The sequence below is a fragment of the Poromitra crassiceps genome (genome assembly GCF_964638095.1).
Source record: "Poromitra crassiceps genome assembly, chromosome: 22".
Taxonomy (NCBI): Eukaryota; Metazoa; Chordata; class Actinopteri; order Beryciformes; family Melamphaidae; genus Poromitra; species Poromitra crassiceps.
Window position 1 is genome coordinate 3,798,896 of NC_139647.1, and position 23,947 is coordinate 3,822,842.

The window sequence follows — 23,947 nt, forward strand, 5'->3', positions numbered from 1 at the left end:
TTGACAGCTGAACCAAAACACTAAACTAAATACTAAACCAAAATACTAGCCTGTTACAATATAGAATTATCACCCAGCCTGAGCCATAACGCCACCACAAGCGCGCGCACGCACACGCACACACACACACACACACACACACACACACACACACACACACACACACACACACACACACACAGAGCTGAAGGTGAGAGCAGCGATCTATCACGGTAAAAACGTGTTCCCCCCTCAGCTTCCATAATCAGCGGCCCCTCTCCTTCTTACAAGTAATTGACTAACGTGAATAACCTCTTTCTGTCGTAGTAAATAACACACAAGTTAAGCCTACTTCACTCACCTCCACAAATAATCTGCTTCAAGCCGCCGGTTCGTTGTTTCTGGAGTTTATTTGAAGACCGGAGCAGTGAGTGCTGTACTGACAATTGACAAATGGTGCAGACAGGTCCAGCCGCGCGAAAGTTTGGAGATGGTCTCGCGCAGCATATCAGAGGCGTAGTGATACTCAGTTCCATAAAATAGTTCCAATTGAATGGAGGGTATGCAGCACGGACGTCACTTTCCCACTGGAACATGCCCCCTCAATCGGGACTGGCAAAACCTAAAACCTATGGGCAAAACATTCAGCAGGTTCTCTGTTGTTTGGAGCAGCAGGTGTCATTAATCTAGGCTGATTACTGCATTCAAAATCAGTCTTGCTGTCACTCAGTGGGCGTGACCATGCAGTGACTTCTGCCTGTGACATCACCCTCTATATGGGAAAACTGGCCTCAGAAATGAGTCTGACCCACGGCCACCTAGAGTTTATATTAATTAAAGCCTCTGTTACAGTAGAAAACATAACATAGCTTGAAAGTAATAATAGTAATAATAATGACAACAACAACAACAACAACAACAATAATAATAATAATAATAATAATAATAACAATAACAATAACAATAAAGGTAATAATAATAATAATAATAATACATTCATGTGTAATGTTATTTTAAAGGACTATGCTTGATATAGAATTGCATTAGCCTCTTGTATTGTGTTATATTAGCCTGTTACCCTGTAAGGTGTTTTGTTGGGCATGGTTAAAACTTTTTTCTTGTGTGTTGCGTTATTTGTTGCTTATGTTATAACTTGGCCCTGTACCATTTATTTTATCTGGCAAGCTGTCAATGGAGGCCAGAAGACGATACAAAATATAAAAAAGAAGGCATATAACCCTAGCCTGGGTAAACCCAGCCTCCACGTGACCTGCTCTCAGACCTGCTCTGCTCTCGTAGTGACTGAGAGCAGGTCTGAGAGCAGGTCATGTGGAGGCTGGGTTTACCCAGGCTAATATAACCCACCCTATAACCCATAGGGGATGGGTGATGGGCCAGATTGTTTCCCAAACTTTTTCACATCAAGGTCCCCTAAACTAGACCACAGACCCCCAATTTTGTGCCAGGGTCCCCCATCCAATAAAACTTTTGCTTTTAGATGTTTTCCTCATGGTTGCCATGGCAGCCATTTTACTTTCCACTATAACCTAATTATTTTTGCATCAAATCTCCTGAACCAAACATGATGACAGAAAAGGTGATGTCTACCCCTTACTGTATGTTTTCATGGTATGATCCAGTGTAGGAAATTAGCCAGGGGCAAGGCCAAATATGCTCTAATAAATCTCAGAATGCACCAAAAAAACATGATCAAGGGGCAAAAATTGTCCCCAAGATTTTGATAGGCCTAATTATATTCTCATTACATTAATTACATTTTCATTTGCTTATCTAACACACACTAACACAATTAACTTTTGTAAAACACCCCAAAAAGGGACCTAGGCTTGGCCTGGACACGAAAGTTAAAATTAAATCCATGCCATGGACCAGCAGGGTACAGGGGAGGTCATTTCCATTGTGGAGCACTTCACAATCTCCTCCACCAGCATGACCATGCTGGTCAAGCAATCCCCAGCACAACCATGTTGGTCCACCAGCTTCACCATGCTGGTCCAGCAACTTCACCAGCTTTACCATGCTGGTCCACCAGCTTCATCAGCATGACCATGCTGGTCCACCAGCTTCACCAGCTTCACCATGCTGGTCCACCCGCTTCACCATGCTGGTCCACCAGCTTCATCAGCATGACCATGCTGGTCCACCAGCTTCACCATGCAGGTCCACCAGCTTCACCAGCTTCACCATGCTGGTCCACCCGCTTCACCATGCAGGTCCACCAGCTTCACCAGCTTCACCATGCTGGTCCACCTGCTTCACCATGCTGGTCCACCAGCTTCATCAGCATGACCATGCTGGTCCACCAGCTTCACCAGCTTCACCATGCTGGTCCACCAGCTTCACCATGCTGGTCCACCAGCTTCACCATGCTGGTCCACCAGCTTCACCATGCTGGTCCAGCAACTTCACCAGCAAGGCCATGGTAGTTTACCAGCTTCACCAGCAAGCGTTAGCTGGTGGACCAGCAAGGTAATGCTGGTCCACCAGCATCAGACCAGCACTAACCAGCATAGACCAGCATCAGACCAGCACTAACCAGCATAAACCAGCATAGACCAGCAAGAAATTCATGCTGGTCTATGCTGGTTTCTCTCACAGGTCTATGTTTTCTGTGTTTCTTTATTCAAACGTGTGTGAAGAAGTCTCTCACAGGTCTATGTTTTCTGTGTTTCTTTAGACACCAGCAGAGTACACCTCCCTGACTGGCATCGAGTCCACAGAGAGGCGTACACTCATCGTCCATGGCCTGCGTGATGTAAGTGCTCCCTGTTCTCTTACACCATTTTCTTAACAAAAGTCTGTGTCTGTGTCCAGTCATCCAGTATTTCTGTAGGCTATGTGAGCCGCATATCAAGACCAGCATCGATTTGGTTTTCATAGTTTAAATTAATGTGTAAGTGCAAAATGGAAGGAAGGACAGACTGACAGACATACTCACAGACTGAGAAACTCACAGACAGACTGATGGACTAAACCTTCGATCCATTTGACACTTGACAAGTCTTGTATTGTAATTGTTATGACTACCAGTTAGACAGACAGACAGACAGACAGACATGAATACTGTATATCTAGTGTTCATTTGCTGCTTTTCAAATGAGCTGTGAGGTGAATGTGACTGAACTGTCATTGCCTGTGTTTGTAAATGCAGCTCTACCCAAAGGCAGCGGAAGCCGGGGAGGAGGAAGCGATGGCGTTCCTCACCTTAATGGAGCAGATGATGGCTGTGGACGCGAAGCTGAGAGCCACGCCCAGGGACGCTCTGCAGTCCATCTTCATCACCATGAGGCACCCGGAGGACGCCACCAGCTCTTTGTGTGTGTGTGTGTGTGTGTGTGTGTGTGTGTGTGTGTGTGTGTGTGTGTGTGTGTGTGTGTGTGTGTGTGTGTGTGTGTGTGTGTGTGTGTGTGTGTGAACACTGTTAACAGACAGTGGTTAGACAGGTGTTTGAGGGATGGAGTGAAGGATGATCAATTGATGTATTGATTGTTTGATTGATTGTCATACTTCTTGCAGGGAACATTACAGTGCTGATGTCACTGTCCTGGGTGACACCAGCACTGTCCCAGCTGACGGGCCTTCCTCTTCCACTGAGACAGCTGTGGAGGCATTGACCGCTGACCCCATCACTGAGGTCAAGAAAAAAAGTAAGATTCAAGGCCAAATGTTCAGAGGTGTTGTTTCTGCTTCAAATGATATTTCCTAATGTTGAGAAGGGTGCTCGTTTGACTAAACTTCATATTGCTTTTCTTGCAGGGTTCAGACCTTTTAACACATTGAGTGCCACAGCGCTTCAGTAAAATTGTCTGGAGCCTGTGCCAGATTCACTTCCATTCAGTTGAAAACAGCTATAGAATTTCTTCTATTAGAGCTATATTGAGAGGGCTGGACTCTACTGAAACATTGAACACTCCTGCTTCTTCCAAAGAAGAAATTTTGTTTCTAGACAGTTCCATTATGAAATGACAGCCTCTGTAAGAAGTGCACTTTCAAGGGTTTTCTGCCGTTTTTTTTTACTTTTCAAGATATAGTGACTTTTATGAATACTTTTTGCACTCTAATTTCGAGCACATTCACTGACTCTGGCTGGTGTTTTCTGATGTGGTGGCGTAGTGTGGTTTCTGTGCAGCCTGCTCCCCCCACCCCCCCCTCCACCCCCGAGCTGCGGGCTCCTCCCCACACGCACAGAGTACAGACTCGTTTTTGCCCCGGACAGATCCCAGCGCGCAACAAGGAAGTGCCAAACGCGACTGAACGAAAAGGGCTTGGCCGTTCGGCTTCGGGTGCTGGCTTTCTGGCAGGGAATCATTTGGAGAAACAGATAGATAGAAGATAGATATAAGCAGAAGAGCTCAGTTGTGGGCACGGATGCAGCCGAGCAAACTGTCCGCTCCGCTGCAGACAGAGCAATCTATACGGCTCTGGCTGAAGTATGCATCGGTTTCCACTTTGATCACGGCTTTCTCCGCTGTCTCCTGTACAAAGTAAAGGATCTGAGGTGGGTGGAGCAGCTCCTGTGACGATGTTTAAGGTGGCGCCGTGTGATCCCTTGAAGGGATTCATGCTCACTGGCTAGGTACGACCTTAAACAGCAGAATTATGGAATAATATGAATTATGATTTTAGGACGTCCACAGACGTCCTTGGCACTCCTCGTTACTTTTTTTTAGGACGTCCACAGACGTCCTTGGCACTCAATGTGTTAAGAAGTGGCGGCGAGTTGTCTCCAGGGTGAGGGCCCTGCTGTGTTGCCTTCCCCAGGATGATGACTGAGCTGAGGCTGCACCTCCTCAGCTCCAGGTACTGCCCGCACCTCCTCAGCTCCAGGTGCTGCCCGCACCTCCTCAGCTCCAGGTGCTGCCCGCACCTCCTCAGCTCCAGGTGCACCCTGCACCTCCTCAGCTCCAGGTGCTGCCCGCACCTCCTCAGCTCCAGGTGCACCCTGCACCTCCTCAGCTCCAGGTGCTGCCCGCACCTCCTCAGCTCCAGGTGCACCCTGCACCTCCTCAGCTCCAGGTGCTGCCCGCACCTCCTCAGCTCCAGGTGCACCCTGCACCTCCTCAGCTCCAGGTGCTCCCTGCACCGCCTCCTCCGCTGCAGGTGCCCCTCGCACCTCCAGTCCCGGTGCCCCCTGCACCTCCATCTACCTCCCATGGCGCCCATTCCTCGGCCCCTCCCCCCTACAGGTGACTCTGGATTTCCCGAACCCTGACCTAGGTTTAAGTTTCTTTGTCAAATATGATACCATATTTGAGGGGCGGCTGTACAAAATCCCCCCACCAGCTCAGTCCTCCTCTGACAACCTCACCTAACCAGCTCAGTCCTCCTCTGACTGACAACCTCACCTAACCAGCTCAGTCCTCCTCTGACAACCTCACCTAACCAGCAACACCTGGGGCTCTGATTGGGCCTCTGCCAGCCGCACCTGGGCTCAATAAAGGACCGGTGATTAGGTGAAGCTCATGTACCCTGGACTACAGTGGAGGAGGCTGCTTTTGTGCATTATTTGAAGTAAGTGTCAGTTTTGTTATAGTTATTTCCTTGTATTTCATGAGTATTTATTTGATTACATTACTTTGATAGTGAAAGTTGTTTCTCTTGCCGTTTGTCTGAATCCTTTGTTAATACCTTCTTTGTGTTTAGGCAAAATCATCTGTCTACATGTGCCAAGCTACCATCACCAATCGAGGGACGAGTGAGAAGACCTGCAGTCCTCTTCCCAGCTGAGGCCAATATACCAGGCCAGGTCCAGGCCTCAGCTCTGAGCACCAACCATCTACCAGGCCTCAGCTCTGAGCACCAACCATCTGCCAGGCCAGGCCCAGGCCTCAGCTCTGAGCACCAGCCCATCTACCAGGCCAGGCTCCTAGGCCTCAGCACTGAGCACCAGCCATCTGCCACACCTCAGCACTGGGCATCAGCCGGCTACCAGGTCAGACCCAGGCCTCAGCAGTGGGCATCTGGTTTCAGGTCTCCGTGGATCAGCCCAATTGACTTTAGCTCTGCCAGAGCCTGGAGGAGCTGTACCACGATGGGCCTGATCTGGAAGAGAGTGAGGGGCTGCCACTCTTGTCTCTTCCAGTACATCATACAGGCTCATGCTGACGAGACAGGGGTGACCTCTGTCAATGAAACACTCATGGCACATGACCAGGTGGTACAGCTCTCCATCCAAGGTGCCAATGGTCTGCAGCATGGGGAGAGAAGATGAGAAATCTCTGAACTACCTCTGCGTTGTAGTCCTCCTCTGCGTTGTAGTCCTCCATGGCTTCAGCGCCTTGCCTCAAGACCTTAACCGCCACTGCTGTGCCGGTGTCGGTCTTGAGGCACCGGGCCACCTCTGTCAGAGCCAATCAAATTACAAGCCGTTATACAAGTCGGCCAATCACAGGCGAGGTCAATATTTCAACAGCTGACATGTCCAACAAACCTTTGTCACGCCTCTTTTGAAGTGTGGCGACTACAGAACTAAATAGGCAGATTTCTAATCTCTCTGCTGTAGTGAAGATTCTGGAGTCCTGCGTGTCAGACCAACGTAAACAAAGACTCCCACAATATACTCAATCTTATGCATTCTGGATTCAGATCTATTGTTTTTGTTATATATAAATGGAATTTGTGATGTTATGACATATTCTGTGTATCATATGTACGTGGACGACATGGTCCTGTATTCGTCTGCTCCTTCCTTTTGAGGCTGCGGTTACCAACCTCCAATCTGATTGGACCTGTTTGCAGCATGCTCTCTTTAGCTCAAAGCTAAACTAAGGCTACAGTATGTTGTTTGCTCAAAGTAACACTGTGGCCCCCTCGCTTCTAATCAATACACTTGAAGGTGTCTCCATTGAGTTTGTTGATACATATAAATACATAGGCTTCTGGCTGGACAGAAATCTTAATACTATTTACAGATTTGCATGTCCCCACCTCCTTGGCCTAGCTTGACCCACTCTATCATGCTGCTTTGAGATGTATGTCTAACTCAGGCTTCAGGACTCATCATTGCACACTGTACATTACAGTCTGGTCAGATGCTCCTCCCTTGCTATGTGCACGATGCAGCATTGGTATATTTTAATGTATAAGGCCATTTTGGGCAGGCTGGCTTTGTATTTATGCTCTTAAGTTTGTATCCGTTAATAACTCGTACAACCTCAGATCCAACAGTTGGTTACATTTTAAAATGCCACCTGTGTGGACTGATGCTGGGAAAAGGAGTTATTTTATTTTGCTCCTTGGTCTTGGATGACCTGCAGACTTGTCTCAAATTGGTCTCCCTCATTTCATTGTCCAGTTTTAAACCAAAATGGTCACAGGTCCTTATGTCATGCTGCTCCTGCCACAATGTACAACATGACTGTTACATTACATACAGGCTAGTATTCTGTATAGTATACACAGTATAGTATACTGTAGTATATTATACAGAAAAAGATGTTCAGGTTCTATTGGCTAGTATTCTGTATAGTATACACAGTATACAGAACAAGATGTCCAGGTTCTATTTTGTTAGCTTGTTCTATCTTTTCCCTCCTAACTTAAGACTTCAAGCCTTTGTGGAGGCCACACATTCCAATGCATAAACAGTTTGTAGATTGCAGACTGTACTTACAGTATTTCATTGTGAGTGTGTGTGTACTGTATATGTCCAAGTTCATTTTCATCTGATCTTATTGTTGCAATACATTTTATTTATGGTCATGTGTTTTTGTTTGTTCATTTTGGTCACGTTCATGAAACAAAAGTAATGTTTTTGCACTGTGACATGTTAATTTATTGTTCGTGGATGCAAACTTGTTTGTTTTGCAAAATAGGACACTTAAGATTTGAGTTGTTTTGTGTCTTCGTGTTTTACCTTTTTTACTCTATTACTTTGCATGCCTGATTTTTGCAAAACATTTGATTTATGGTATGTTTTTATTTATTCATTTGGTCATGTTCATGAAAAAAGTATATATATGTTTTGCTCTGCAACATGTTTTGCTGGTGCTGTTGAAATAAACGAGTTACTTAGCTCTTCAACTTGTAAATAAGTGTCTGTCTCTATTTCTCAACTTACACAATACAGTAGTGGGCAGTGCTCCAGTGGAGCTGATCAGTGGCCAGTAGATCAGACTGTGGTTGTACTGGCCAGCTTCCAGTTATGAACATGTGTGAATGTGAACAAGGCACTCCTGAAAAACTCACTCTGTGAGACTCCCCTGAATAAATAAAAGGTTAAAAACTATTTTATACTATATATATATATATATATATTCTAGCATGTTCATAATGAATCTATTCTATTCTTCCTTACTCACCTTGTGGGTCAACAGTGGACACATGCAGGTCTGTGTCGTTGAGCTCCATGGCCAGGCTCACATTATGAAGCTAGAGAGATGGAAATGTGAAACATGGCAGTATCAGAGCACTATCCAGTTATTCAGTGTCATACTTCAGGCTTCAATTCGTATCTTTGTTCTTAACCCAAGTGACAAATTGTGCCGGTGGGGTGAGATAATTCCATTATTTCCAATGCAGATTCAGTGTCCCACTATTTCAAATTCTTTTAAAAGAAATGATTGGAAACAAAGTCCAACCCCAATAGATTTCTTCACTCGTTTCAAGGAAAAATCTAAATGAGATCGTTGTTAAATCTGTATGGACAGAGTCATTGACAAAGACAGCTAATGACACCTTGAACTGAACGGTACACACTTATAGATTCCCATCCAAAACACATGAGTTTTCATGTCATCAGTGATGGTCACTCGAGCGAATGTGATGTCACTGATGATGTCACAAATTAATGTCTATGACATGTGACAGGACAGGAATCGAGCGCACGTTGCACACGATGCCTAGTATGAGAAATTAGCTCAAGAGATGAAAACAAATCTTTTGAGTGCTACATATAACATTGATGGCCTCAAACAACAATTTAAAATACAACATGTATGATGTAGTTATGATGTTATTACAATGTACTTATGATGCATTTTGGGCAGTATATATATAGGCTATATACACACGGTATATTAATTTGCAAAAACAGGTATCTCAGTTTCGATTTTTTTTATCATTTTATATCATTTTTATTTTATATATTGATGTATTTATACTGTAATCAATTTATTTTGGGTAATTTTTTTTATTATCAATCATAACTAAAACATATTAATCTGATAATTTTCACATAAATCGCCTCAATGTTTTCTATGTGCACTCCAGGGACTATCAATCATTCATTTTAAGAATGGTGTTTACCGGTTTCTGCAAATGTGTGTGTGTGTATATATATATTATATGGAGCAAGTGGTTTGTCTTGGCTCAGACTGCCCTCTAGTGGCAAAGGGCTTTCCAGACATCCAGCAGTTCAAAGTCCTCATCGGGTAACAGGTTCAGTTTGGATGTTAAGTAAAAATATATATTATAACGTTACCATTGTCACATTTAAATTTAAACGGTTATGTTTATTATTTTTTAATTCTGCATTTCTCGCTTATGGGCGTGCTCCGTACGTAGGGGGCGTGTTCTGTAGGGCGTCGGGGGGCGTGCTCTGTACTGGCTCTGGCTAGACCCTTCTCTGTGCGTCAACAACACTTTGGCCATGGCCGCAGCGGTGTGGACGCAGCGCGGCCGCGGGGCAGTGACAGCTGTGACCAGAGCCAGCAGCAGCCACTCCGCTGCCACAGCCCAGTACGACGCGCTGGTGATCGGAGGAGGTAGGAGAGTTTTGGAGGAGACTCTTCCAAGTTCCATAGGCTACTGAGAGCAGAAACACGCGCGCCACATTCTTGTAATGTTGTTGATAGTACTACGTTGCAGTTTAGAGGGAGTTTGCAAACTTGATCAGCGATTTACCGCATTTTTACAAGCAGTTTCCGCCTTTGTAGGAAGGGAGAATAAACGGTTTAGGTCCTGTATTTTCAATGGCATGCAGGCTGCAGACAGTAGGCTATTGTTAAACTTTGGACTCATTCAATTTGCCTGTAAAAGAGACTGCACAATAGCTTGCACATTGGGCTTGTCATGTTCTTGCATGTGTGTGTGTGTGTGTGTGTGTGTGTGTGTGGGGGGGGGGGGGCTTTCAAGTCTTCTTTCCCTAAAAAATCAAGAGTAGGCTATACATTTGAACACAACAGGCTCAGTGAACTGGAGTGGTAGGATTTATTTAAACATATTTCTGCAGGATGTTCAAAGTTTTCTTGAAACATGATCTGACTGAATATATTTCATTGCAGGTCACAATGGACTGGTGGCGGTGAGTTCATGCATTTGCAGCCTAACACACACATGTGTTGACCTAGATTAGCCACAGAGATCATTGGGGTGTGTGTGTGTGTGTGTGTGTGTGTGTGTGTGTGTGTGTGTGTGTGTGTGTGTGTGTGTGTGTGTGTGTGTGTGTGTGTGTGTGTGTGTGTGTGTGTGTGTGTGTGTGTGTGTGTGTGTGTGTGTGTGTGTGTGTGTGTGTGTACACACGTGTGCGCCCAGGCTGCCTATCTTCAGAGGGGGGGAGTGAAGACAGCGGTCCTGGAGCGCAGACATGTCCTGGGAGGAGCAGCTGTTTCGGAGGAGATCATCCCAGGTACAGTATAGCCTCAAACACGGTCCTGATGGTGGAGTTTGAATATAGGCCTACCTAGACTGCAAACAGGTGCTCAGGGAATGAGTGAAGGAATGAACAAACAACAGGTCGGTGTGTAGTTTGGGTAAACGCACATTGTGTCATTTCTCTGTGTAACGTGAAAGTGAAAACATCCTGTTTGATTTATGCAGGTTTCCACTTCTCCAGATGTTCCTATTTACTCAGTTTGTTAAGACCCCACATATCGGCAGACTTGGAGCTCAAGGTAAAAACAGTAAAAACACACACAAATTCTGAATTAAACTAATGGACAGATAGAAGGCTCAGTGTCTACCCTGTGCTTTTATGTACGTCTTCAGAAACATGGGCTGAAGGTGTACATGAGGGACCCCCATGCCTTCACGCCCATGCTGGAGGAGGGGGTGAGCGGTGCCCCACCAAGGTCTCTCACCCTGGGCGCAGATCTGGCCATGAACCTGCGGGAGATAGGAAAGTTCTCACAGAAGGATGCCAAGGTATTTTGGGCATTATCTAAATAGATTTAGGGGTGTGAATCTTTGGGTATGTCACCATTCAATTTCAATTGCTGCGGTCACGATTTGATTTGAAATCAATTTTCAATTCAAAATCGATTCTTGATTCAGTAGATAGGGGGATTTCAGGATCTACGTCTGTAAGAAAAGCGCTGCAGCAAATTATGGCATGGAAGCAGAATAAAGTGTATAAGATGATGTATACACAAAGGCAAAGCTAAGACACAAGGCAACATGTATTCATGCTAAACTGGCAGTGACTTCAAGAAAAATAAGTTAACACACACACACACACACACACTAGGGTTGTCAAAAGTATCGATAGTATTGATAAAAGTCAATACTAAAAATTTGAAATGGATACAATACTCATTTGCAACAGGTATCGATAAGTATCAATACTAAGAATTTAAAATGGATACAATACTCATTTGCAACTGTATCAATATCAGCAGTGCTTTCTCATACCACTGATTTCTCCCTCCTGGTCATTTGGTGGGTATCTTTTGCTTCAATGAGTTCAAAGTATTCTGATAGGCTGATGACTAGAGCAGGGGTAATCTGCTGTGTTATGATAGGCTGATGACTAGAGCAGGTGTAATCTGCTGTGTTATGATAGGCTGATGACTAGAGCAGGGGTAATCTGCTGTGTTATGATAGGCTGATGACTAGAGCAGGTGTAATCTGCTGTGTTATGATAGGCTGATGACTAGAGCAGGGGTAATCTGTTGTGTTCTGATAGGCTGATGACTAGAGCAGGGGTAATCTGCTGTGTTATGATAGGCTGATGACTAGAGCAGGTGTAATCTGTTGTGTTCTGATAGGCTGATAACTAGATCAGGTGTAATCTGCTGTGTTATGATAGGCTGATGACTAGAGCAGGGGTAATCTGCTGTGTTCTGATAGGCTGATAACTAGATCAGGTGTAATCTGCTGTGTTATGATAGGCTGATGACTAGAGCAGGTGTAATCTGCTGTGTAAATTTTATTGGGCCTAGATTATGGAGAAGTGTGCATCTGTCCGTCCATCTGTCTTTGTTTATTTTTTATGCCTCTTGATTTGTTGTTGTCATCTTGCCGTGTGGTATCGAAAATGGTATCGAGTATCAATATTATCCTGGGTATCGGACTATCGGTATTGAAGTAGAAATTCTAGTATCATGACATCCCTAACACACACACACACACACACAAATAATCGATTCTTGGGAGTTGTGAATAATTTTCTTTGGACACCCCTAGTACAGACACAGAATATTCACTTTTATTGACCTTGATGCTGATTTCACACGCCATTGTGTGCCTTTAAACTCCTGTCATACCAGTATGAACTGAAAAAGTACTGCTTGACCTTTGCTTCCAACCAGTGCCTTACCCCGCCCCTTTTCTCACACAACTCCCCGCCCCCATGCCCTTATCCCCGCCCCCATGCCCTTATCTCCACGTGCACCCAGGCGTTTCCAGAGTTCGTTGCACACCTGGAGAAGCTGGCGGGGGCCATCCAGCCTCTCCTGGATGCCCCACCTGTAGACATCCCAGGTGTCACTGCAGGATCGCTGAGGAAGAGGCTGACTGCGGCCAAAACACTCATGCCTATTGTCAGATGTGGTGTGTGTGCGCGCGCGCGTATTTGAAAATACATTTTGATGTACTGGCTATCAAGCAAATGATTTACAAAACGCTCACGTACAAGGATAAACCGCATTTTGAATCCCGTAGTAACGGGATAGTAGACGATGATGAGAAATGTTATTTGTGTCGACAGGTCTGAAACTGGGCAGGAACATTCCAGACTTCTATGAGATTATAACTGCACCGATAATGAAGGTTTGTTCTGACTGACACATGGCTCAGCATGACTTGCCACTCCATCAGGGCTAACTGACTGTTCTGAGCCTCAGGGCTAACCCACTGTTCCGTGCCTCAGGGCTAACCGACTGTTCTGAGCCTCAGGGCTAACCCACTGTTCCGTGCCTCAGGGCTAACTGACTGTTCTGTGCCTTTAGATTCTCAATCGGTGGTTTGAGTCCGAGCCGCTGAGAGCAACGCTGGCTACTGATGCTGTGATAGGGGCTATGACCAGTCCCAGTAATCCTGGTAGTGGGTGAGATGCGCACGCACGCACGCACACACACACACACACACACACACACACACGCACATATTTGATTAACACAGAACATTATATAACCACACAGAATAAATGTGATGAAGCATTTCCTGGTCTCTTGCCCTGAAGGTATGTGCTCCTGCATCATGTGATGGGGGAGCTGGAGAAGGAGAAGGGAGCCTGGGGCTATGTGGAGGGAGGCATGGGAGGCGTGTCTAATGCTATCGCTAGCTCCGCCCGCTCCTACGGTGCTGACATCTTCACTGAAAAGGTAGGGTTCTGATCCACCTGTGGACGCTTGCTATTTGAATTGATGCAATTCACCATTTTTGCTACGTTCCTTAGAAGTGGATAAGATAACCCGTGTGCCATGGAGTGCTGCCGAGTAGGCAGGTTTTTATCACTCCATCCAAAGTCCACTGCAGATGACTTCAGTGATTACCACAGGCTTCAACCTAACCTTGTCTCCAGGTTGCTTCTGTCTGTCTGTCTGACTGTTAGCAGGATTCCCTGGATGTTCGCACTTCTGGTTCCTTTGTCTAAAAGTGAATGGGATTTTTGTATTGAGATTTTGGTTAAATCCTTGAAAGAAGGTTGGTGGTTAACAAAAAGAGCCAAAGCCCCAGTCCCCATCATGCACTCCTTCTCCCGTGGCACCACTGAGAGCATCCTGACCAGCTGCATACCTGTGTGGTACGGAGGCTGCACTGCGTCCTGCCGGAAGACCCTGCAGCGCATAGTTAGAGCAGCTGAGAGGGTGATTGGTGCCCCCCCCCCCCCCCTCTCTCCAGGACATTTATGAGACACGCCTGGTCCACAAAGCACTCTGCGCTGCAGGCGACCCCACCCACCCCTCACACTGCTCCTTCAGTCTCCTGCCGTCCGGGAGGAGAATGAGGAGCCTTCGGGCAGGGACCAGCAGACAGGGGGACAGCTTCATCCACCAGGCTGTCAGGAAGCTGAATTATCTTCCAGCCCCCCCTTCCTTCTCTGCCCCCACAGACTCTGGACTAGAGGCCGACCGATGCTGGATTTTTGAGGCCGATGCCGATACCGATATTAGGGAGTAAAAAAAACCCGATACCGATAATATCGGCCGATATTCTTTTTTTTTTTTTTTTTTTTTTTCAATTTTTATCCCCCATTAGTGCTCATTTTTAATTTATTTATCCTGGTTGCTGCTCCACCCTCTGGCTCTACTCTGGACTATGACACAACTACCCCCCCCCCCCCCCCCAAAATCGCTAGCTCCCGTCCCTCCCTCCCCTTCCCCCACATGCACTATCGGCATCAGCCACTTTTTTTTTTTACTTACTTTTATTTACTTATATGTATTTTTAGATTTATAGGTATTTTATATTTATACGTACTTTTAGATTTATATCTTTTATATTGCGTGTGTGTTTGTATATTTTTTACTGCACCGTGGATGTGAGAGACACTAAATTTCAACCCTCTGTATGTCGTGCATGTATAGCAGAATTGACAATAAAGTTGACCTTGACCTTGAAAATGTATGAAATAGCGACATTTGTGTTCAGCAAGATAATCTTCACAAATGATTTTTTTCTTCACAAATTTCTTTTTTGATTTTCGGAGCGTAAATGGGGTTTTTTTATCGCGACTTTCAGAAAACGCTTGAAAAGTCATAAAAGTGGTCCTCATTTCTCAAGAATATCTTGCTGAACATGAAGTTCGCCGTTTCCAAAACTGTTGTTAAGCACATACCTTATTTCATGCATTTAACCGAAATCCCCATAGAAAATGTCCATTGACTTTTAGACTTGGGACTACTTGGGACTAGACTACTTGAGTTGGGACTAGACTTGGGTGTACTTTGGTCTGTGTGTGTACAGTGTGTGTCCTTTGGCAGGACGTGGAGCAGGTCCTGGTTGGCTCGGATGGTGCCGCCAAGGGAGTGGTACTGAAGGACGGGACAGAGATCCACAGCAAAGTGGTTCTGTCCAATGCTACCCCTTACGTCACCTTCAAGAAGCTCACTCCACAGGTAACAAAGTGGTAAAACACCACATGGAAACACCATGACAGACAGTACTACTGTATGATTTATTCTCTGACTCCATGTTTTTTTTTTAGATGAGTTCAATTCGTTGTATGTATACATACTTGGCCAATAAAGCTGACTCTGATTCTGATTCTGATTCTGATTGATTGCAGGGTTCCCTATCTCCAGAGTTCCTCAAAGCTGTAGATCAGATAGATTACACCTCTCCTGTCACCAAGATCAACGGTACACCAATTCCCAATTCATTTTTCACTTCCCTATGACATAATTTACTCGTTCTGTTCTGTTCTGTTCTGTTCTGTTCTGTTCTGTTCCGTTCTACTGTCTCTATACCATTCAACTGTCAGGTTTTGACTGTTAAACCTACGGGAAGTCACGATCAAAAGGCCTCCAGAAGTTCTGATTGGCCGAATAACTGCTGTTAGTTAGCTGTTAGTTGACCTAGTGAGATGCATTCTTTTTCTTAAAAAGTTGAACAATACTTTTCAGTACCACGATATTCAATGTTACTTGAAAGAATCAGCATTTAAAATAAGCTGTTAAAGGGACAGCTCACCCTAAAATCCAAAATACATATTTTTCCTCTCACCTGTATCGATCCATCTATATCGTTTTGGGATAGTTGCGTGAGTTTTGGAGATATCGCCCGCATAGATTTCTGCCTTCTCTTGAATACAATGGAACTGGATGGCACTCGGCTTGTGGTGCTCGAAGCACCCAAAAAATACATTTGAAAAACTCAACAGCATTGTCTCTTTCCAGAAATCATGACCCGGTTACTCAGAATAATGCACAGACTTTGTTGTGAGCAGTTTCATGTAGGAACTATTTTCTTTTGCAGTCTCATGTAGGAACTAGCTAGCAGCTAGCGGGTGTAGTTCGGTCAAAAGAAAATAGTTCCTCCATGAAACTGCTCATAACAAGGTATGTGGATTATCTTGAGTAACGGGGTCATGATGTCTGGAAAGAGACATTGCTGTTGAGTTTATTAAATATATTTCTTTGGCACTTTGTGCACCACAAGCCGAGTGCCATCCAGTCCCATTGTATTGAAGAGAAGGCAGAAACTCTGCGACCGATATCTCCAAAACTCAGGCAACTAACACAAAACAATATAGATGGATAAATAGCACTACAGGTGAGAGGAAAAATATGTATTTTGGATTTTAGGGCGAGCTGTTCCTTTAAGCTCATTGTCTCATCTAGCATAGTTTCTGATAGAGAAAATTTACATCACATTAGCCTTTATTTGGACGATCACTAGTTATTAATATATTCATATACATTTCCATTTGAGTTACATATAGTTATGACACAGACAGACTTCATATTTAGATGACCTGTGTTAAATACATCATGCTCCATCATTTCATTTCAACTGGTTTCCTTCAAGTGGTTCACCGTTTACCTTTTGGCTGTGGAATTTCATTCTCTAACAAAACCTAAAACACACGTACACTTTTATAAAGCAACCAGTTTGTTGCTTTGAGGTATTTGTTCTATTCCTGTGGGTAGCTGGCTAAACACAGATGATGTGGTGTCAAGATATTTCCATTGTAGCTACGATGGAGTTTAATAGGACAAAACTATCTGAAACATAAACATCAGGTTTTGGTGTCGGTCCCTCAAAAGGACAAAAAAAAAGCAATGACTTCTTTCTCTTTCTCCTCCCTTCTTTCTCATAAAAGAACTGGAATGCACAGGTTGATGATCTAGAACAGTGTCAACGTATCTGAGGGTGGTATTTTCCTTTTAACCAGCACATAAAGCGTAGCCACGGCCTGTAGGCTGAAAACACACATTTCAAGGTTTTTAATATGACAAAACTGTAGAAAGCACACTTCTCTGTTACTTAGCAGTTACAGTAACTTGTTAAAGTTTCTTCACTTCTCTGCGTCGCCCTTCATAGCTTCCTGCTCGCTAATTGGAAGAAAGCCTGCGAGGGAAGACTTTATTAGTCAGGGACTGCTTCCTCCCGATTGAGCATCGTTTTGTTTAGTTTTTTAATTAATTTTTAATAGTCCAAACTTTTTTGCTTTTTTAATCCCAAGCTAATGGAATTGCATACCGTTAAAACACGCCATATTTTTTGGTGCATGCTTTGATAACTATCCTAATTGGAATCGGAGCTGGTAAACTGAAACTGAACCACTACATTTGGCACTTTGCCATGCCAAATAAATACATAAATAACGAGAAAAGTGCACTCGGTTGCAGATCTCTCCACCAGGCTGCGCTATTGCGCCGTTTATACACAAAACTCGTCTTTGCTCGGAAACGTGACTCGTAAATGGGATCGTAATATATACGGCTCCAGTTGGTGCTGCTCACCCAGCTCTGTGACGATCAGCACACATGAGGGAAGGGGAAAAAGCAGAAGAAGAAACCATTCCAGAGTGGAGGCGTTTTGCACTGAACAGTGCAAATAGAACTACAACAGGACTGTGCAATAATAATGGAACTGGGCAATGTAAACTGAACCGTGCAATATGGACTGTGCAGGGATATGAACTGCAGTATGGACCATGCAATATGGAATAAACTGTAGGCTACAATGTGGACTATAACTGAACTGTGCAACAACAATTAACTATGGAAGTATAGAATGCAATATAGAATGGACTGCAAATATGGACTGGGCTGTTTATTTGTTTTGTTTTGTGCGAGTAGTGGGGCTGTGTTTTTCACTGTTTTGTGTCTTGTCATGTATTTTGGGTGTATTGGGGGTTTTGTTGCCGGCATCTAGGAGTCTGCAACAAACGTCATTGAAACGCGTTGTCCACTGAATAAATCTCAGTAAGTCATTTCAGTGTGCGGTGGTTATTTTCTTCATTTTCTTCTTTATGTTCCTGCAACCGACCAGCACCTGATCACACTGGCTGTGCGTGGGGAATCCTCTTTGCTCTAGTATTGTCATTGTACTTGTTACAGTGACAATAAAGTGACTGACTTATAATAACTATAATAATCTAAATGAGTGGTACATAATCCGAGCACAAACACTGACTCCATGTATGCTTTCTCATTGTAAACACGTCTCTAACAGTGGCGGTGGACAAGCTGCCTAACTTCCTAGCGTGTCCCACCCCAGACGGCAAGCCGGGCCCCCACCACCAGTGCTCCATCCACCTCAACTGTGAGAGTGTGGAGCTACTGGAGACGGCGTACAAAGACGCCATGAATGGACGTCCGTCAGCAAGGTACACACACCTACACACTGGTATTGAGAGGCAAAGTGACCGCCTACTTCCTGCTTCAGCACTGCACCAGAGATTTTCATCCAATATTTGTTTTCCCATAGACATTTCGTAAAATGCTTATAAAAATAGTTTTACTTGTTCAAACCAAACGGTTCAGGTATATTTAGAATCGGGAGAGACCATAGAACATTCCACTCGGACCAAAACATAACAAAAATTGCGGATTTAAAGAAAATATTTGTTCGATGTAGTTTTTTTAAGTTTTGGTCTGAGTGAAATGTTCTATGGTCTCCCGATTCTAAATATAGCTGAACCGTTTGGTTTGACAAAGTAAAACTATTTTTATAAGCATTTTACGAAATGTCTATGGGAAAATAAATGGCGGATGAAAATCTCTGGTACAGTGCTGAAGCAGGAAGTAGGCGGTCACTTTGCCTCTCTATAGGAGCTGTTACCCCCCCCCCCCCACTGTTACCTCTCCCCCCCCACACACACACACACACACACACACTCCTCACGGCCATCATCCCACATCATGTTCTTCTTTCCTGTAGGCCCATGCTGGAGATGACCATCCCCTCTGTATTGGATCCCACTCTGGCGCCCCCTGGGTGCCATGTGGTGTCACTGTTCACCCAGTTCACCCCCTACCATATAGAGGGCAAGGAGTGGACCGACCAGGACCGAGAGGCCTTCGCTGACCTCGGTTAGAATCACAAAATGGTCCCGAACTCTCCATAGGACAAAGGCTTGCTAATGCGTGTTGCTCAGCCACACACATCCTAGTCTCTCCGCCAGACTCAAATATCACGTTGAATCGCTGCGCTCGGAATACTACATAAGTGAGTCTGTGCCACTTCACAGCCACTGCTGGGGTTTGAGGGCGCGTCTAGGGGGGTGAAATTGAATGAGTGACAGGTCGTAGCACCAATGAGAGAGCGGTTTGAAATATGGGCTGCGCCTCCCATGCCGTCACTGATGCGTTATTTCGAATCCCACATAGGTTACGCAAAAACCACGCCCTGTGCCCGCCTACACAGCAGTCAAGCGCCGGGATTGGCCAGGAGCAAGTCTTTTGTCTTCTTCTTTTGACAGCTGGAATCTCCCACACCACAGCCACTGCACGGCACGCAGCCATGAACCAACTGAATTGCTCTTGATAGCGGACATTGAAATTAATTATTGTATTAACGCAAATTAAAACGTAACACACAAGCTTTTCAAACAAACATTTCCCACACACCACAAACACTGTGCCCAGCCCAGCGATTTTATTAACCAAATTGCTCTTGATAGCGGACATTGAAAATAAATTACTGTAATAACGGCAATGAAAACACAAGCTTTTAACACACAATCGATTTTTAAGCATTTATTTCAAAACATCATTGTAAAATTCAGGCCTTTAGCCAAAGCTTCAATAACAGAGCTCAGCTGACAGTTTAACCTGCAAATGAAAAATATAAAAAATTAAAAATACAATAGGCTACAGCACATATGCCTAGCCCCCCCCCCCCCCCCCCTCCCAGGCCAGCCGTTTGTTCCAGGCCAGTGAAGTCCCAACAATCTACAAAAACATGCAATAATATAAAATCATAGATAAAAAGTTGAATCATACACAATAAATAAAACCAAAAGTAAAGGGTTAGCCTTCCCAATGGCCAGCAGCATCTGTTATTCTGGCCTCATAATAAGCACTGAGGCGGGTGGTCAGAAAGTCAAATAACATTAAAATACATTGTATGCTTTGGTGCGATGTAGGATTTTGTCTTTCAATATCCTCATTACAGCCTCGCTTGGTGTTGTTGCTTCTCACAGGAATGTGTCCCTGTAACAGAGAGCCCAACATGAGCATGAGCTCCTGGCCAATCCCGGCGCTTGACTGCTGCGTAGGCGGGCACAGGGCGTGGTTTTTGCGTAACCTATGTGGGATTCGAAATAACGCGTCACTGATCGCAAAGTCGTTACTGATTGGCGAAGACTGAATCCGCCAGTGGCCAATCACTGGCCAAGTGAACGGTTCACTTCCGACCCCAGCTGGCTGAGGGGAAGCATCCCAGACCCAGAGAGAGATCTGCAGCATGCAGTAACGTCGTGTATCAATCAGCGTACTAAGAACTCTCATGGGTCTGCCGTTGAGACTACACACAAGCTCTGCTTGAAGTCGACGCTGATGTTAGTCTTTTTTTAGACACGTTTACTGATTAACCTGTTACAATGATAAAGCACATGTACGTTTGTCTCTCTCTCTCTTTAGCATTTGATTGGGTGGAGCTCTACGCCCCCGGGTTCAAAAGGTCCGTAGTGGGCCGCGACGTGTTGGTTCCCCCTGACCTGGAGAGGATCTTCGGGCTCACAGGAGGGGTACGTGCTGGACGTGTGGTAGTGAGGAGCAGAGATTTGAGGGTTCATGTGGAGCTGATTTGCTTACCATAACACTCTCCTCTTCCCTGGATGAGGAAGTCATTTGCATCCTCAGCAGTCTTCCTTCTTTGGGAAACACATCCGTTGCGTAAGTGGACAGTTAATGGTTACAGACACTTTAACTGCCCGCCCATCAGTCAGAGTCAAAGTTCATATCGGCTATGCAAAGTGACTCAATTGGTTGTTGTGTCGTCTTGCTACTGCTTATTGCACAGGACTTTATGAGATACCATTGAACAACTGGCGTGCTACTTTTCTCACAGGCCAAATCGATGGAACTCCATCAGTACTGCAAACAACCAAACAATCAATTGTACCAGGAAAAGAAAACACTTTAGGCTCAATTAAACAAGCGCTCTCATCTTTACAGAATATCTTCCATGGATCAATGTCACTGGACCAGCTGTACCTGGCACGACCTTTGCCCTTTTTCTCCGACTACCGTTCACCAGTGAAAGGGCTGTATCTATGTGGCAGTGGCTGTCACCCAGGTTTGCCTTTATTGCTTTATAACATCCTCTGTATTAGGGCTGGACCATTCGTCACAATTCTATCGAAATGGCAATATGGCCGACTGCAATTTTCAAACAGCAGGAGGCGCGATATTTGTTAACGGTTAAATGTGTCTCAAAATTTAATTTTTTTTTAATATCGTCATGCTGCAGAGATGTCCTGGCCTACACATCACATTAAACAGACTTAATAGAATATCTTTGTTTGGTTCAGATCCCAGCAAAAATCACGCCGGTATCGTTTTAATACTTTTTACAATGAAAATTGAGGATAATGATGTCAAAATTAGCATTTCTTCTAATATCGCAAATCATATCGCAATTGCAATACTAATTGCAATTGGATATAATTTTAAAATTGTTCAGCCTTAACTCTGTAGTCAGTGAATGTAGTTGTAGAATGATTGCTCTACTTTTCATACTTGAACTATAGAGAGGTACCACTGTACCAGAGATTTTCATCCGCCATTTATTTTCCAATAGACATTTTGTAAAATGCTTATAAAAATTGTTTCACTTCGTCAAACCAAACGGTTCAGCTATATTTAGAATTGGGAGAGACCATAGAACATTTCACTCAGACCAAAACTTTAAAAACTACATCGAAAAAATATTTTCTTTAAATTGGTCCGAGTGAAATGTTCTATGGTGGTCTCTCCCAATTCTAAATATATCTGAACCGTTTGGTTTGAACAAGTGAAACTATTTGTATAAGCATTTTACGAAATGTCTATGGGAAAATAAATGGCGGATGAAAATCTCTGGTACAGTGCTGAAGCAGGAAGTAGGCGGTCACTTTGCCTCTCTATAGGCTGAGTGGAAGGATCTTCACCTGCTTGTGTTTGATGGTCTGTCAGGTGGTGGTGTGATGGGCTCCTCCGGCTGGAACGCTGCCGTCACTGTCATGGCTGACCTGAAACGTAGCTGAGACGTCAGTGGGGAATTTGACTGGTGTAAGCTATGGAACAATCACTCCAGCTGTCCCTCTGGCCAGCTGCCTCTCCACCATATTATGTAAACCAATTTTATTTACAAAGAGTCTAGAGGTTGATTTAATAATGTGCCAGCACGGGATGAAAGACAGAGAGAGACAGTTATAAAGCCTGAAAAGAGACAACAGCATCTCTGTGTGTTGAGTTTGAGGCCCCTGGTAATCCATCCATACCAAAGGCTCATCAATGAAGCCCTGATGTGGGTGCAATAATGCTAAAATCCCCGTGTGACACCAGTGACACTACAGTCATATCAGTCATAAATGATTTGGCAGCAAATCAATGAAAATCATTATACTTGTATATGCATTTTCATTTTTGATGTTTGAAATAAATAACATTCTGAGAATGTGGTGGCCCTATAAATGTGTAACACTCCAATGATGTTAAGCTACACTAAATGTATACATGAACTAAGAATGGCCAAATCTTCATCTGTGTACTTTATAGCTTAATGATACATATTGGAACTTTGTACACCTGTTTTTTAATTCATTAAATCCAGATGAAATTCTAAGCAGATGTGTTGCATATTCATTTTTAAACTTGATGTTCTGTTGAAAGTTAAAACCATGAACAATGGTAATCTCCTGGCATGGATGTGACATATTAGGATACCAGGGAGGAATCGATATTCTACATCAACCCCTCAACAAAAGTGTGGAAATTTGTGTTTGGTCAATCTGTTGTTATTACTGCCTATTACGTGACAGACAGGCCTATACAGCCTGACGAAGACCAGAGAGCGTTTTGTGCCCCTGTCTATCCTTGAAGATGTACATTCTGTTTCAGTAGACATGTACTTTACTTCGTAATTCAAATTTGTCTCTTAAGTATCCAAGAAGTTCCTTTTTCTCTTTTCTTAGTTACTGTATCCTCAGCATTGTATCTGATCTCATTGGAAAGCCTGTTCATCTTGTGGGATGAGCAGCACAGCCGATTATAGTATATAATACATTCAGTGTTGGGCAAGTTACTTTCAAAATGTAATATACTACATATTACTAGTTACTTTCATTTGAAAGTAATACGTTACTTTACAATATTACTGTCTGTGTAGAGTAACTCATTACTTATAACACTACTTTTGCATGACTTTCACCAAAATAACTGCAGTAGCAGAATGACATCGCCGCCCCGGAACCATCCCGAAAGATAATTTCAACTGTCTTGAAGTCAGTGTAAACCCTCCAAAAATTCTGGATGTTATCCTTTTCCTTTGTTATTGTCATCTATAGTGGTTATTTGCATAAATAAAATAAAAATAATTTGATGAGGAAATTATTGGATCTTTATTTAAATATGTGCTTTGGTAAAAAGTAACTCAATTTGTAACTTGTTTTACTTGACAAAGTAACTGGTATAATATATTACAGAAATCCTATTAGTAATAAGTTATATTACTGAGTTACTGCTAAAAGTAATATATGTAATATGTTACTTTTGTAATGAGTTACCCCCAACACTGATTACATTTTGAAAGTAACTTGCCCAACACTGTTGGTAGCAAATAAGGCTAGACTTAAAAAATGTGAACTATCCCTTTAATCTCAGAATTCTGACTTTATTCTCTTCTGGGGTCA

The 23,947-nt window shown here is 43.9% G+C and overlaps 1 protein-coding gene across 2 annotated transcripts; it reads left to right on the forward strand.

Moving 5' to 3' along the window:
• The first annotated feature begins 9,579 nt into the window (after window positions 1–9,579).
• On the forward strand, window positions 9,580–22,863 carry pyroxd2 (pyridine nucleotide-disulphide oxidoreductase domain 2). 2 transcript variants are annotated; one of them, XM_083658189.1, is made up of 16 exons: window positions 9,580–9,704; window positions 10,224–10,243; window positions 10,474–10,567; window positions 10,759–10,832; window positions 10,927–11,082; window positions 12,555–12,708; window positions 12,866–12,927; window positions 13,107–13,204; window positions 13,340–13,481; window positions 15,084–15,218; window positions 15,389–15,461; window positions 18,283–18,436; window positions 18,991–19,142; window positions 20,694–20,800; window positions 21,231–21,351; window positions 22,230–22,863. In XM_083658189.1, exons 1-16 carry the CDS (start codon window positions 9,590–9,592, stop codon window positions 22,298–22,300), a joined length of 1,728 nt encoding a protein of 575 aa, XP_083514315.1. In that variant the 5' UTR covers window positions 9,580–9,589; the 3' UTR covers window positions 22,301–22,863. The 2 variants fall into 2 exon arrangements, with proteins under 2 accessions (XP_083514315.1, XP_083514316.1); XM_083658190.1 differs by having other exon boundaries at window positions 10,819–10,832.
• The last annotated feature ends 1,084 nt before the right edge of the window (window positions 22,864–23,947 follow it).

What these genes read in the sequence shown, in the direction of transcription:
- pyroxd2 (XM_083658189.1), top strand. Translation starts at nt 9,590, where the DNA reads ATGGCCGCAGCGGTGTGGACGCAGCGCGGCCGCGGGGCAGTGACAGCT. An exon ending in GTCACAATGGACTGGTGGCG is followed by an intron (nt 10,244 to 10,473) that starts GTGAGTTCATGC and finishes GTGTGCGCCCAG; the next exon opens with GCTGCCTATCTTCAGAGGGG. An exon ending in TCCTGTCACCAAGATCAACG is followed by an intron (nt 15,462 to 18,282) that starts GTACACCAATTC and finishes CGTCTCTAACAG; the next exon opens with TGGCGGTGGACAAGCTGCCT.